The 17602-nt window shown below is 35.2% G+C and overlaps 1 protein-coding gene across 6 annotated transcripts in view; it reads left to right on the top strand.

Annotated features, from left to right (window-relative positions):
* LOC135206165 (uncharacterized) overlaps positions 1-8328 on the top strand; it is a 44059-nt gene extending 35731 nt beyond the window's left edge. For all 6 annotated transcript variants that reach the window (XM_064237451.1, XM_064237453.1, XM_064237454.1 and 3 more), the window contains exons 3-4: positions 921-1517; positions 5094-8328. In XM_064237451.1, the coding sequence (XP_064093521.1) occupies positions 921-1517; positions 5094-5852 (1356 nt within the window). In that variant the 3' untranslated portion in view covers positions 5853-8328. The remainder of the gene's footprint in view (positions 1-920; positions 1518-5093) is intronic.
* Positions 8329-17602: the final 9274 nt, after the last annotated feature.

The following is a 17602-nucleotide window of genomic DNA, read 5'->3' as shown; positions in this document are numbered from 1 at the left end:
AACAAAACAGAACCTCTTGTGAAAGTTGTGGAACCCTAAGTAAGTTGTGGAACCCTTGGTAAGTTTTGGAACCCTTGGTAAGTTGTGGAACCCTTGATGGGAGGAAATGCCCCCTAATTATCAGATAAGCCTCGTTTTATATCAGTTAGAATACCAGGAAAGTGATAGCTTTTTCACTACCCTGTGCGATTTAAAAGTCATCAAATGGCAGAGCCTTGGGTCTACAGCCCCATAAATCAGTGTTTGTTATACAAGCAGAAAAATAATTTGGGGAAATGAATGATGGGAGAATAGGAGAAGAGGCTGTTTATGATCAAGATGAGACAAAGAAGCTCTACAAATGGTGTAAAAAGAGAAGAGGGCCAAGGGACCAAAAGTTGGTTAACTACAGCTGCTGCTGAATATTGATGAAAGAAAATCTATAAAGTCTAATCATGGCCAAAGAACACTTCTAGTCACATATTTTCATTCCCACTGACACAATAACTTGATTTCTTGATTTCCTCAAAAGTTTATGCTAAGAAAGAAGGATTGTGAGGAAATTAAGACGTTAACAGACTTATCATGGATTGTACAGGTCCTATTCCTGTCAAAATATACTATTGAATGGTCCAGTCATAATCTGCTACATGGTACAATGTAACTATGAATAACAGAATACTGTTCTCCTTTATCGAAATTTTGGCAGATCCATAAACTTTATTGATTTATTGATTATAGAATTAAATGAAATTCTTACCTACGAGATTTGGCCATTTCAATTTAGCATTATTATCATTATTATTATTATTATTATTATTATTTTATTATTATTATTATTATTATTATTATTATTATTATTTATTTTGTAACGAAAGTTAATAAAGTTGTTTAGTTTGTCCATGCGCTGAAAGACACTAAACTCCCTATTCTCTCCGCAGCTCCAAGTGGAACACCCGTATTGCTATGTCAACCCTGTTGCGCTGACGGACCCGGCACCTAGTGAGGATGCAACCACACCAAACGGCACAATCCTCTCTCAGCAGCCGAGGGCAGAGCCAAGGTCACCATCCTCGCTGACTCCCTCTGCAAAATCCCCCGCTAAGTGTCCTACGAACCTCGACGTACCAAAGGACACTGTAGCCAACGGAGTCACTAGCGACGGGTTGTCAGCCGTCAAGGGTGACACGGTTGTTTACAAGAACGGTCGCATCAGAAGCAGCCTGGTGGAATCGTTTGCGGCCAAGCTTGAGGCCGACCTGAGGAGGATAGAGTGCGACCGTCAGAGGGCCGAGGGGGAACTCCTGAATGTGAACGACGTCCGGATAACGACGGATGAAGATGTGATATCCTTCCCAGATTACCTCTGCGCTGACGTCGATTTCTTTAAGGACGGAGGGACGGACATTCCCTACCAGTACGATGGCTTCAATGGCAACCATCGCCTCGAACACGAAGTGTGGAAGCCGTCAGAACTTGAGGATGTGTTTGAATGCTATAACATGGCTGCATTTTACTCTTATGGTGCATCGACGCAGGTGAGATCAGTCTACGGTTCTATGACTTTTAAAAGTTTTTTTATATACATTCAAAATGGTATACTAAGATACAAGAGCTTGTTTTATCTATTTTTGCTATATGTTATAAAGAATCTTTATAATTTTACATACTTTGTTATAAAGACCATTAGATATCTTGCACTTTTAGGAAATGGGACAATTGTTATTTTCTTTTAAAAATCAAACTGCATTTTGTTAAAGTGACTGACTACACCAGTCAATATTAGCTACGTGTAAAAGACATCTCGGTGTTCCTAAGAATAACAGGTCAACGCTAATGAAGTTAACCAGACGAAGCTAAAACTGGGCGCGCAGTCTTCACTTTTTTAAAAAGCCCAACAATGCTAATACTGAAACCTGAAAAATTCTGTTTTGAGAAAACTCAAAAGTGTGACACACGAAAACCCTCATCTCCATCTCATCGTCACCGGATGATTACCTAAGTCTCCGAAGTCTTAATTCCTTCTCAGAATTCAAATGAACCAGTTTTACAAATGAGATGAACAACGATAATAGACACAAGAATGCGCATGTTATGGCTTCTTCGAGCCCTGTGCACAGTGACTCACGCGTGGAGGGTTTATGTTCTATTTCCCGGAGCGATAAGATTTTAAGGCAGTGTTTGCCAGGAGCGTAGAAAGTTCGCTGCTTGTAAGAAGAACGCATAATTAATCCTACTGTATTGCTACACCGCTCAATTCGGTAAATAAAAAAATTAGGTAAACTTTCCTTGATAAAAACTAATCGTACCACATTCGTGCCAACAATATAAGAGGGACTAATTAAGCAGCAAAACGTTTGCTAATGAATAAATGATAGGACAGATGAATTAACGAAGAGCTTCTCGTAACATATTTTCGAACTGCTGCAAACAAGTAAAAGCGAGTTCCGGTTAACTTATTCTTGGCAGAGAATCGACGAACTGCATCACGTCTTCAGCTGCAGTCTTCCGGACGAACTAATCCCATTTCCCCAGGAACAGCAATCTAGTTAAAAACAGGCCCCAGATTAGCCTTTTGAGGGAAAGGCGGGGTGGGAGGGGAGGGGACGGTCTGGAAGGGGGGAGGAGCAAGGGGTTTGGGGGGTTGGGAGGCAGAACGAATGCAGAGTTTGGACGAGCTCAATGTCATGTCCGCCGGATTGTTTATGCAAGTAAAGCACGAAGGCCTGATCTAAATGGCATCAACTATGACTGGCTTTGCCATATCTGTCATAGCGTTGGTCAGATGGTCGCACTGCGTAGGCTTGGGTGTTTTTTGTTTTTTTTGTTTTTTTGTTTTTTTTTAAGACTAAACATTAAATTTCCTTCAAAATTCTCTCATCGTGGGTTTAGTTTAACATTTTTTGAAAATGGTCGCACTGTGTAGGCTTAGTTTTTTTTTGATATTATAAACATTAATATTTCTTTAAAATTCTCGTTACGTAGGTTTAGTTTAATTTAACATTAATTTAACTTTTCATTTTAAATGCTCGCACCGTGTAGGATTGTTTTTTTTTTTACATAATCATTAAATTTAGTTCAAATTTCTCGCTGCGTGGGCTCAGTGGAATTTAAATTTTTTTGTTGAATATTAGAAGCATTCCCCCATCTTGCCTTCCCGGAATACTTGCATCATAACCGAGTGAAAGAATGTCGACTATTTTTATCCAAAATAAATTTATATCAGTTGAAAAAATATTCCTGGAACGGAATGTATGTCTACCTCGTTAATTTCATTTATCGCGTGACTTGCCTGTCATTCCAAAAAAGGATTTCATACAGGCTGACATATATATTTATACGTATATATATATATATATATACATATATATATATATATAAAATATCTATATATATATATATATAAGATATAAACATATAATATATTATCTATATATATATATTATATATATATATATATATATATATATAATATGAGAAGGGGAATGGGGGACAAAAGTGAAGTATGGCAGAATAAAGATGAAAATGTACTGAAAAAAACATTAGCAAACAAATAGAACAGAAGTATACCGGTAAGGAAACCGATAAAATACAGTTTTGAATAACCTTCCGCTTGGTGAACAATATCTTTCCGATTATTCGTCGATGCACTAAGAACGATTCCAGAAAGAATAATATTAAACAAGCAAACAAAGAAAACTAAGAAGCTGCGAGCAAAGAAACCCGCAAAAATAAGGCGCAACAAAGTCTCTGAGTCACGACTATTTCTCTCCATTTTTTGTTTCTTTCGAGAACAACTGTACTTTTATACGTCACTGTATTCTTTGTATTATGATGAATCATCCTTCTTACTGGTCTCTGAATTCCTTCTTTAAACACTACTTGAATATCCGTGCAGTCTCATAATTCATATGAGAGGGTTACCGCAACAACGGCCAATTAGTGTATCTTATTTACAGAGAGGCATCTTTTCCATTTCTTATTTGCTCTTTCGTCAGCTGACTAGGCCAGATCTTTAGTTTTGGAGGTCATCGTCCTTGATCTAACTCTCAGTGTATTTTGTTAAATGTCACTGTATTTTGTGGACCCTACCTATCTCTTGCAACTTGAACAGGCTGAAAAAAAATAAATAATAATAAAAATATATATATATATATATATATATATATATATAAAATAAGGAATAATCCTAATAGAAATAAGTATATTGCAGTAGGGAGTAGGGAGTTGAGGTTACACGATCGCGTCCTCAAGAAAATATACTAATGTGTCATACTCTTCAAAGGAGAAACGAATAGCAACGTGGCTGCAAAAAGTGACCTTTTTTTTCAAACAACGAATGTAATCTATGCTAGCTAATCCGTTGTGATATTGCCGGGATTCTGTGCTTTTATTACTGATTATAATCGAAAACTAACCCTAAAGCTTAAATGAGTCGGTTTGATAAGGCTGTGAATATTTTTCTGGTGATAAATATGAAATAATTTCCACGAAAAACATTTCTCTAATTATGAATTCATCCCATACAAACAGTCCTTTAAAAAACTGGTGTTTCTAGTAATAGTGGAAGTATAGTTTAATAAAACAGTCGCCTGAGGAACATCACTATGCCAATATTCACCAAATACGTTTCGTCTGCCTCGGGGTCATGGAGTTGTCATGCCCCGTACTTCAACATATGCTCTGTAAATATCTTTTAATCACCGAATAAGGCTGATATATTGATTTTTTCTTAGAGAATTAGGCAGGTACTTATGTAAATATGTATTCACATTTAAAGAAATTTCCCATGATATGTAGTTACTCAAGGAAGTCTCTTTTTGGCTTTCTTAAAATGATGTGTGACAATTTATTCAATAATAGCAACTGTAGAAGATGCTAATATTTGATATTATCCTGATAATTGTTTGAATAAGAACAAAATGCTATATCAAGGTTTTTTATCTAATGTGCCAGACAGTCCTCATTCATTTCTTGAATGACATTTTTGTGTATTGAATGAACAGTACTAGTACTCCCAGCATTACCACAAAGACCCAGGTGTGTTGTCTGCCGTTGTTGAGGAGATGAAAACCGTGTTGAGCTAGTAACTAATGCAATTTTGATATTTACAGCTGGGTGAAAAAGGTGGAAACAAGAACAAGGGGGAGAAATTCGAAGAGGTCTTCCCTCCTACGTTCAGCAACAACAACAACAACACTATCAAAGTGTATAGACCGGCTGGCGAGAGTGAAAGTCCACTGCCGTTGAAGGATGAACAAACTAAAGAAAACGTGACCGAAATAGAAATTTGTGATAGAAAACGGGAAATATCCGAAGATGAACTCAAGGAATTCATTCATTCTTGCGTTTTAGCAGAGAATGTTGAAGAAGCGAGTCTCCCCCCACTTATCCCCGCGGGTGTACCAAATGCCGTCTGTGATGAATTAATATATTACGGTAGCAGAAGCTTTAATAAGTTGCTAATTTTTAATCTAGTCAAGTCAGTGATGGCCGAGTGCCAAGAACACTACCCCCATTCCATGCCCTTGTGTGCAAATTATCCAGTTCATTTAGTACAAAATAAAATTCTCAGTGTTTTGCAAGACGACACGAACGCATACCAACTCAGCACCTCGGGCTTGCAAGCTTTCCACAACGGATCGTTCATGCATCCGGCAGACAGCCAGTATTACCTGAACCAGCTGATTGCCGAGAGGATGGTCGAGAACGCAGTCATGGACGAACTGAAGAAGGAGATGAAGGAGTGGAAAGATGTGAGCCGGGAGGAGAGAGAGTTGAAAGAGGCTATATCCACCGACATCCTTCATGATCTCATAAGTGACACGGCATCCCTGTTCGACGAAATCGTCAAGCGGAAGTGTAGTACGTGATGGGTCTTGCTTGCTCTTCATTTTTCTTTCACGAAAGGAAAATTACGACATGCAGTGACATCTATGTGATTCAATTCTATGTGTTTCACATTATGGCAATGAGGACTGTTTCTTCCATAATGAAAGGACAAGAAAGCAAGAAAAACATGTTTATCTACTTGTAGAATTAGAGACAACAATTCCAGAGTATTTCTGGGCTATGATATGGTGTGCATCCCATAAGAATGAACCAGTTTCCTATTATTTCAGTTATTTAAAAGTCAGACTAGTAAAAAAAAAAACCTCAGTACTAAACTCTACCCGATTCACTCATTCTATTGACGCGTTATCAATAAAATCTATTATAATTATTACTATAGATAATTTATAAATCTTCACAGGGAACAACAAAAACACCCATTCACTTCCCAAACAAGCTTTTACAGACTTGGATGCCCATAAGTGATGAGAGATGGAAACAAAGGAGAGAAAGTCCAGAATGGCAAACAGTGAAAATAATAAACAAATGAAATTATACTACTTGAATACTTATATAGTATATTGCTAGCGTATGCCAGGATATTCCCTTTCATTGACTGCCTTTAGAATAGCAACAACATTCACCATTTCTGGACACTTTCGTCCTACGTTTCTCCAACAGAACACTTACTAATTCAGCACGATAGCTTCTCAAAATCTGTGTTTACAGTGGCTGGATAGACTGCTAATGATGGCCGGTTGTTTGTACGTCGCATTCAAGCACTGTACCGAGTAGGCCTACCAAAAGAACGCATAATCGCTTCAGCAGCCACAAATAAACAGTATTAATGTAGACCCTCTGCTAGCTGAAGCTGCCTCTGTTACAGCACAGGCACGCTATTAAAAAAACTGTCTTGTTACAGCTTGATCTATCTGTCAGACAATGCTCTCTCTGTCACAGCACAGAACCTCTGTCAGCTGAAGCTGTCCCTGTTGATGTTTGATTTTTAAATTTCTTCACATTCTGGGGCTTTCCTCTGCCGTGCTAGATGTTTCACCATCACTGCGACATGTTTTTATTACGTATGCAAAGGTACTTGTGCATAGTACATCTCTGCTTTTGTATTGTGAAAGCTACGTGTCAAATAAATATAAACGTATTGCAGCAAACTGACTTCTTGAGCATAATTCGTAGAACATACGATGCCTAGAGGAGTATTATTCAATTTCATCAAATGTGACAGTTGGAGAAGAAATGTAGCTTGATGGATGGGATGGTGCATGAAAGGTTACCTATTTCATAAATCTTTTTAAAAATGAGCTTGTGCTCTAATTTGTAAAAGATTTCTTAGGAGCTCTCACAAACGATTATATTACACCGTAGCCTGCAATGTTATTATCTCCTAGACTGGAAAACGTGTAAAGAATTTTTTTTTTTTTTTATGAAGCTCATATAAAACCTCTCCAATAGACTGACGTTTCCATCTCAAACCATTATGTACGCAGTACATTAATTACTGTTGCCTTGGTTAACGCAAATGTGTCAACCTTCAAAGATCGTGTTTTTCTCTCTTAACTCATAACCAGAGGCGTTTATCATTCAATTTTTCGAAAATAATTTGAATAAACTATATGCGAGTTCAGATTATTAAACAATGAAGTTTGGGCTACCATCTTCGATGAAGGCAATTTTCATTTGTGTTATCTGTCTGGCGAAGCAACACCAGTTGTGTAGGAGAGGTCATCTTCAGTCACACTTTACTAAAATCTGATTATGTTACGCGGTATTTATACGGCTTCAGGCATGTCCCATGACTAAATTTTACTTTTCTCGCCTGTAATACTACTCTCCTGTCTCGTGAGATTTATTTACCTGATATCTGATGTCATTCACATCATTTTAATATTTAATGAATCACACTATATTATGATGTAAACATATAGGTCATTAAAATATGGACAAGTTATTTTCTATATCCTGTGTTGGATGTTACATAACTGAATTATATTCTACTACAGAGACTCTTGTCACTTTTCCGTTTTTTTTTTTTTTAATCTATGAAAACGTCCCTTACTTCCATTAGTTTGTGCAGTTGAAAATAGTCTCTCGTTCTTCATCTACAAAGGAGTAAAGCAGTTACCACTGTAAACGAATGACTACCAATACTTGGATAAGCAACAGATAATATTAACTAGGACGTGTTCTTGTTGAACATCTTTTTATTATTTCCAATGTTTCCATCATATGCAGATTAGGAATACATATTGAATTTCCTTTAAACTCCATCAGGTATATTTTGTTTTAAGTTAGAATGTTCTTAATCAATGTGAATTGACGGCTTTGTCAGTTGTACGATAATCAAAAGTGAGAAAATGTGCAACATATGTTTAAAGGAGAGGTGCATAAATGGTTGACAGAGAGGAACCGTCATCTCTTAGTGAAAATGAGCAGTATGATACATGAATGTCTACAGCATGGGATATTATGTAGATATGCATGTGCATATATATATATATATATATAATATATATATATAATATATATATATATATATATATGAGGTATTATGTTAAAATTTGTTTTTGAGAATTTAAAATTACAGCCATTCTTAATAACTATAATGTCACAATATTTCATATTGTTGCTTCTTATCATAGACCACAAGCACACCATCTATGCAGAGACCGGTTTTGTAAATGTTGTTGTTTTCTATTATTTTTGAAGATGTATATTTGGCAATCGAAATAAAAAACGAAACCCATTCCTTGTGGCCATACCCTAACTCTGCTTGATTGTTGCTACAAAGTAGTTGCAATGCAAAATTCATGATAACTCTTTTATATCTTTTTTTATTTTTGTTTAATTTCTTGTAGACCTGTCGTCTAATAAGAGGTTACAGTATTTAGAAATGAGCTAACCATAAGCTCAACAATCTTTACTTCGTTGCAGGCCCAGGTTGCAATACAACTTAACTTTTCTAAAGTTTTACTGCATGCTCTTTACTTTGCAGTTGTACTGAAAGGATAAATACCTGATAAAAGTTCTTTTTGAATCCACTCGATGATTACAAGCTTTCGTAAAGGTTACAGTGTCAACCTAATTATGCACTGAACGTTATTAATATATATGCTACTGAGTGTTCTTTTAAAAACCAAGAATGTTTTGTGAGTGTCATCTATGATATAAAGAAAAATCCATATGATGTTACACCTTATGTTATGTGCAGTTTCATGTATTTTTTTTAAACTCCTATGTAAAGTAATGTCAACTTTTCTTATGTATTATTATTAAGGCAGTAATATATGTATACTACTGTTACTTCTCCGTTGGCATTGATTTATATATATGTATAGATATATATATAATATATATATATATATATATATATATATATATATTATGTATGTATGTATGTATGTATGTAGAATTAATGCAGAAATATTTATGCATGTAGGCTACGGTTTCAAAAAACAAAGCAAAGTGCAAATTTCCCATTTCAATTTTTGTTCTTGTTTTTATTCTTCAGTGATGTATTCACAAGATAAGCAAGTGTCTTGTTGTCTTTTATGCTATTGCCCATTTGGTGCTAATCCTCCATTGCCCGAACCCACGCAACTTGCACTGTAGACAGGGATGCATTTTTATCCCACATTCAACCGTTTGTACATAAAAAAAGTGTGTTGTAGGTTTGTATAACAAGTGTAAATAACTTTTCAAGCTGTTTGTATATTTTCCATTTGTATATATTTGCAAGATGTCTAAAGAAAGTTACTTCCTAATTTATTCTGATATAACTCTAAGCACATTTAGTAACTAGTGGAAAGTACTACCATAGATATTTAAGCGCGATATTAGTCACACCTAGCAGCATTGCAGTAGAGTCTACGACAGAGTTCTTATAGCAAGTCTTCGATAGTATCATTGCTAATAGTGCAGGTAGTAGTAACCTATTAGGGCAGACGTAAAACTTGCTGCCAATAGTGAGTCAGTCTAGTAACGGGCTTTTTGTAACTCGATAGTGAATAACTGTACTGTTAAATGTGAATAACTGTTCTGTTAACTCATGGGAAAATATATGTGAAAGATTGTCTTTTGTAAACATAAAAATCCGTTTGTTTCACAGATCCTGTAAGAAGAGAATTTAGTTTTATGTTTAGCAGCAATTAAGAATGATTTTTTTGTTTTGTTTGATATAAACAGGACTCTGGTAATGTGTTATTAATCTCTAAATGTTTGAGGACAGCTTCCAAAAGCCATCAGTTTTTGGTGGAAAATAAGTGTTATTTTTGTTTGTTTGTCATGAGAATTTCTGACAATGATACTGATACTCTTTCATTTATGTTGCAAATATATTTTCAATATTTCAAGTCAAGTAGTGTCATGTAATCCATAAAATATTGTTTTTAATTTTAAGTTATTAATATCAGTTAGGGTAATAATAGTAAAAACGATTATGCTGTTATTATTCAGCAGTCTTGGTTTAATGACTTTTTAAAAATTTAACTATAATTCATATTTTTAATCAGAGTTTGTGAAACAGGAACACTGCAAAATTTCTGATTATTTCAAATTTTACTGATGATAACTTCTGAAATATGTATTGGATCAATATGTTGTTGAAAAAAAAAATGGTGTAGTTTTTATCAGTGGAGATTGCTTCTTGAAAGTCGTTATCGATATATATATGTATTCCACATAGGAAAAAGAAAAATGTACGTCTCAGAAAACGCCCAACAGTTTCGTCCTCCAATGGACCTCTTCTTGGAGCGTTTATTATTAGTATTATTAAACGCTCCAAGAAGAGGTGCATTGGAGGACGAAACTGTTGGGCATTTTCTGAGACGTACCTTTTTCTTTTTCCTATGTGGAATATAACTGACTTACTATATCTTCGTGCCTAAGAAGATTACCAGTTACTATATATATATTATAATTAATACTATATATAATATATATATATATATATATAATATATATATATATATATAAGGATATATAATATATATATATAAATATATATATAATATATATATATATATATATATATATATATATCTATCATATATATATATACAAGCCACCTTTTCGCTGAATAATTGCTAGTTACCAAAGTGCTGACTTGACTACCGATAAACGCTAACGTCTGTGATTATTGCACAGCGCATGTTCAAATAAAAAAAAAATTATCCGATAAAAATTGCAAGAAAAATGTATATGCATCTCATTGGTGATCTCTAAGCAAATTAACAGCAATGATTAACATGACTACTATCTAATGAAACTTTGTAAAAACGACTGTAGCTTTTAATGCGAGTCTAGTCTTCCAAGTTAAACTGTATCCAGAAAATAAACCTTCACGATAAAATTAATCTTTATAATTCCCTTACATTTATTCTGGCTCTATCGCATCTCACTGACAGCGTAAAAAGGGTCTGTGTAGTGTGGACAGTAATGTCTTTATGTTGAAAACAACCACTGAAAGTCCCACAAAGAATAGTAGTAATAATAAAAATAACTCTATCTGAAGACTCCGAATCCTTGATTTAAGCAAGCCATACACGTAAAAGACTGATACGCTGATTTTACCGAAATCTGCAGTTTTGCCCCCCCCCCCCCCCACCCCCCTCCGCGGTAGTAGTAGTCTGAATCTTTGATTTACTCTTGTAAATCAAGGAGATACGAATTGATCAAGGAGAAAGAGGCCTTTAATCTATTAACAACAACAAAAATACCATCATGGAACCAACGTATACTGATTCAGGCAGATTTTATATCAAGATTCTTATGACTATAGTCAAGTGAAGAAGTAAGTTATAAACCAAGTCAATGTATAGCTTCCAGCATCTCGGTGACAGGCCTAATAATATCAAAGTATGAGTATAGAGAACTATTTGATGAAATGAATAACCGAGACACGAGAAGGGAGAGAAAAATTAGAACTATCCTTTAAGAACTTTCAAAACAACACAAACGTACTTAATACCAGACAAAAGCAACACTTGAGGTGAGAAATGTACATCCATCATACAATCCTTAATCCCTACAGAAATTATATGCCCGATCTCGGTAGTTGCATCCTGTAACTTTGGCAAGACAGTGTACAAACTCATCCTTGTTATAGACACAAAGAGTGGAAAGACTGTACACTTAACGCCACTACCTCGTAAAGCACACATTGTTTTCAGATCCTAAAGTTTATTAGCATACGAGAAAGGAAAGATATCACATAGGCAACCAGGCATGGGATGGAATATATGAACAGAAAAATCAAGGTTTCTAAATGGCATAGAATTACAAAGATATAAATGAGATATACCGGATTACAGTGAATTGCATGGACAGGAAAAGGAAAATGCAGATGAGAAAAATCAGCAAAATCAGCAAAATTACATACTGGCAGAAAATAAGGGACGTATCATCAAGGGTTGTTCAAGTGATAAAGCAGACGACAGTGATTGAAAGGTTCGTCCGCTTCAAAGTAGGGAGCAAATAGTTCAAATGATCCATAATGCTACAATTTGAGCTAATAGAATGAAATGCGAATGACGATAAAGATAAGTTTTATGAAAACCTTCGAAATATAATTGAGCAAATTACCATGCATGATACAATCAAAATACTAAATGATTTGGATGGGGCAGGAAATGGATGTATTTGGTTCAACAATATGACTGCATAGTTAACATGTATTATGAAGTTAGTATGTAAAAATAAATAACACTGTGATAGGAAAAAATATTGACTCATCAAAGTACCTGTAATGAAAAAATGTTCACCAAAATCACAAATAGTCGAGAAAATAATAGGTCATGTCACCTAAAATGAAAGCAGTAAATAATGATTATGAAACAAGAAGAGCACAGAAATGATGGCATTGGCAAAACAGTCAAATCTGATAATGACAATTTACAAATGTGAGATATACAAAAGAATTCTCAATTTCAGGCAGCTAGTAAGTTTGATGCTCGAATAGATAATAACAATGGCAGCTAAAAGTCTATACATTATTAGCCCTACGCTTTCTCCTTACTTTTCTTCGGGGGAAGGGCTGGAAAAAAAGGCACAAGAATGTCCACTCACTGGTCTCTGCAATCTTGAACAAAACGATCAGAATTAATGCATCGTTAGCTATACTCTTCAAACTAAGAACACCAAGATTAAGGACGTGAGCTAAAGAAAAATCTCATTTCAATTTCTCATGAGGCCAGTGGCTGAATTTTATATCTACAAGGATTACGGAAATTATAATGCTTACAATAAATCTTGATACCTTAATCCTAGTCTCTGAAATAAGACACTTAAAAGTTATCCGCGCATGTCTGCTTTTGATGTGAAAATGATACGCGAGAAAGTTAATTCATCACGTTCAACATTTCTGCGAACTGTTCTTAAAACGTTTTCTTTTTTCTTTTTCTGCTGCGTTGAAAAATTATGCTTAAAATACTCATGCTCCGGTATTCAACATTTTAAGAAAAGACGCATATCTGTCCAAGTATACATATGTATCCGTGTTACGTTGAAGGCACATGAACATACAGCTTCCTGAAATATCTATCTCTCTCTGTCAGTATAGATGAAAATTTATGATCATCATGTATGCCCTTAATAAAACAATGTACTTTATCGTCTCTTATAATATATTATTTAATCATGAAAACACCAACAGCTTAGTACAAGGATGTATACAGTCCCTCTCACTCTCACCCGCAAAACCTCGAACGAATCCCTCGCGGGCAGAAGTGACTGGGAATCCTTCCCCAGCGCATAAAAATAAAGTTGGGGGAATTGCAAGCACATCAAATCAAGAGAGGCGCCCCCGGCCACTCTCTGATAGCTGACATGCACTCCACTAAAGCCCCTTCATCTAGTCTTTGTTGGGCCATCATTAGGCTATCAATGCCCGGCAATAAAAAGAACGAAAAATAAAGAAGTCTCGTAAGGTTACGATGCAATTCGCATAGTAAAATAAGTGCTACGGACTCGGCTTGTTGGGAAACATCGGTCGCGTCGTTACTCGGAATACAAATAGTCAAATCGGTTGGTAAAATCTTCCGTCAGCTGAATTCGACGAAATTATAAGACTGATTCTTTTGACAGGAGAAAAAAAACCAGTTAAACTGACCGGTAGGGTTCACTTACTGCAACTGCATGTATAGTCAAAGCAATATTGCAAGGAAGATTAGATATAGCTTCCATTGTGGATTTTCTATTTTTTTTTCACTTTACTCATGGAAGCTAATAAACATTCTAAAACTGAACACAAATTTTCCATATACTTTCAAAACATAACATAACCACATATCTCTCAGCTCAAAGTAAAGACATGATGCTGAAATGTAATTATAGCTTTCTTCCTCGAGTTCACGACTGTAAAAGTAATAAATTAATTCTATTATAATTTAAGATGCAAGCGTTTAATATTCAACTCATGCTTCCTTGAAGACGCACAGACTGTATTAAGTTCCTTCCCTATTAAAGCCTTCGCTATCGGAGTTCTCCATCATAAATAAATAGGGCCAAAAGGCAAACACCCTTTGTTCTCTCACAGCCGCAATCGTTAAAAGCTCCAGCAGGAGGAAAAATAATAATAATAAAAAAATAAAATAAAAGCAGCGAAGGGACCTCCTGGCACCTCATCAGACAGCGGAGCCTGTTGCTGTCTGCTCTAGTTCCAGGTAAAACTGGGCTGATGTTCATGCTTGCGCTTTCCTATCTAAAGCTACTTGTTTACTCTGTGTCCGGGGAGTAAAACTCCGATATCTCACTCGGGTTCATTTTCGGGAACTACACCTCACAAACCGCTTCGGTTACCTTATCGGCACCTGTTGCCTCCGTTGGGAGAATCGGTGCGATGAAGAGATCGGGGACGCAGCGATTTCCTCCTCGATAAACGGATTATCTTCAACGCGAAGGACAGGCCTGACGTCCGACTGTTGCGGGTTAAAAGAAAATGATGTAATGGAGAAATTTCATATCGAGTCGTAGTCATCCTGAATCTCACGAGGAGGTCGTAGCAGGAAACACATGACTTTTGCGCGTTCATGAAACCTACAGGGGAGGATAAACGAAACTTACTATACGTCTAAATGAATAAAACACCGCGATATGAAGATAAAAGGGAACACGAACCGAATAGAGGATAACACCGCGGACACAGTGACGTCAAAACAGGAGCTTGTGCATGTGGCCTAGAAAGATAGCGAATCAAATTTAAGCACTAAGCAGGAAAACTACAATTAAACACGAATTCTATTTTGAAAATCAAGAGACTATCTTCCAGCGAGGCAGACAGGACTAATTTCAATATGATTCGGTGAGGCCATCTTGGGTCGGGATGGGCAGGCCCACCACAAGCATTTGGGAGATAAGAGAAGGGGAGCTTCCATGCAAGCAGCCATGCACGAGACTTAAGAGGATTGCAAGCCAGGAGGAGAAGGTTTCTGATGGAGGCTTCGTGGTAAGAGAAAACGAAGAGGAAAAAAGAACACGCAGAGAATATAATAATATAATAATAATGTTAAGACCCTTTGAAATAGGAGTAACAACGATGTGTAAAAGGAGTTTTCTAATGCAAGATCATGAATTTTGACATTTTCATGAACTTTATATATATATATAATATATATATATATATATATATATATATAATATATTTATATATAGATAATATATAATATATATATATATATACTACATATGTGGTTGCTTTATTACACATAGGCACATACTTGCAAGACACATACAAAAATTAATGCATTATTTCCGCGAATTTATATAAAAAAATAAATAAATAAAATTTTACTATGTTCGTCCATACAATTTATATTATAGCATAAATTCTAGCAGGGATCGATAACTTAAAGTTCATGGACATAAGAATGTAAAAAAAAAAAATTAAACTCATCAAAAACAGGTGTTATTGATGCTATGGATAATTCATTAATTCTTCGGATTATTTTCCAAATAATGTGACGATGGAGAAACTCATAAGGATAACAAGTCTTCTTACGTCATGAAGCGGACGTATTTATCATAAATAAGTCATGGAACTTAGTGATGACAGTATCCCCAATTTCTATACGTTACTGAAAATAATTTTTTTGAGGCACCGAATTTGTACAAATTAAAACACAATTACCCTCTTATGAAATAATTACGCGTCTAAAACGACGAAAGATTAAATATAAAATGGAGAAGAGGTAAAAAAAAAAAAAAACGTTGGCAGTATATACTAAAGAAAAATGGTAAGATTTGTTAAAATAACCGGTTTCTTGCAGTTACATGGATTGGTATCTTCATCCAGAAATCAACAGACTTTCGTTTTAATTAAAATGTGGATAAACTTTTGAAAGGGATATCACGACCTAAGGTGCTTTGCTAAATCTGGACAATTGATAGGAATTTAATATACGCTTCTACTTTCCTACTCCCAGATTATTTTTCATTATATATAATATATATATATATATATATGATATTATCTATATAGTTATATATAGAGAGAGAGAGATGAGAGAGAGAGAGAGAGAGAGAGAGAGAGAGAGAGAGTGAGAGAGAGAGAGACATTACAGCATATTCTTCTTTGCTAAATCTGGAAAAAATCAAACTAATATACTATTCTATTTTCCTATTCCTAGATTTTTTATAATGAGAGAGAGAGAGAGAGAGAGAGAGAGAGAGAGAGAAAGTATGCGTTTTACTGCAATTTTATCTTCTCTTCTTTTGTGCTTGGGTTCCCCGTCCGAAATATTTTCAATTCCGATTTGCCCAAAGAGGAAACTTTCTATTCGGCGAGCGATAACCTTGGCATTTTATAATCCTCCCATACTACAATGAAAGAACATCCCGCTGAAGTAAAAATAAAACTTGCCGCAATTATCGACAACTAAGATAAGGTTTGAAGAATCAATGAATTAATCATTAGGATTTTTCTGGCATTCAAGAATTTGAAGCATAAAAGGCGTTTTATTAAATATGAAAGTGTAGCGTTTACACAATATAAACGCCTGTGGAATTCATTCTGAAGCTGTTCAATGAAAACTAATTTAACTATATACATATATATATATATATATATATATATATATATATACATATATATATATATATATATATATATATATATATATATATATATATATATATTATATATTAGGGTTGCTAGTCGAAAAAAGAGGTATCGGGAAAGAAGTTACAAACGCTGCATTTAAAACAATAAATAAATAAATTAAAAAAAAAATTCCCATAATTGCCACCCATGATGGTTCCAGCCATTAAAACAAAGAACATATCCGTTACGAAGCCCGGTGAGATCTGGTTTGCAATATGAGGCATATCTCTGTCAACTTACTGCAGTATCGCCGAGGTATTTTGTCCTGGCAGACGATCTTTGACTAGTAAATGCATTCTCTCAAGTCTCTTAAACGGTAACTAAATAAAGAACTTCAGATGGAAAGGTTATCTGGATTTAAGGGAATGGGGACATGGAGCGGGGGGCGTGTTCTTATGGAGGGAAGATGGAAGTCTACGGAAACTTGGATGAGTAGGGAAATTGGTAGTACTATGGTTTTTGAGAAATACCTGAAAGACATGAACAATGAACAAAGAGATATATCCGTAGAATAGCAGATAAAAGATCACGATAGTGATAAAAATGACTACAGCTCACTATCAGTGTAAATACATCCACAGCTATAGAAAATATACAGTTTTTCGTTGTACAAGCTTTAGTGTGAACATGTTCGATATCAACTAGGATAATTTAGATTTCTAAGAAAACTATATATATATA

This window comes from Macrobrachium nipponense, chromosome 29 (assembly GCF_015104395.2).
Source record: "Macrobrachium nipponense isolate FS-2020 chromosome 29, ASM1510439v2, whole genome shotgun sequence".
In the NCBI taxonomy this organism is placed as follows: Eukaryota; Metazoa; Arthropoda; class Malacostraca; order Decapoda; family Palaemonidae; genus Macrobrachium; species Macrobrachium nipponense.
This window is presented reverse-complemented; position numbering and strand designations above follow the sequence as displayed.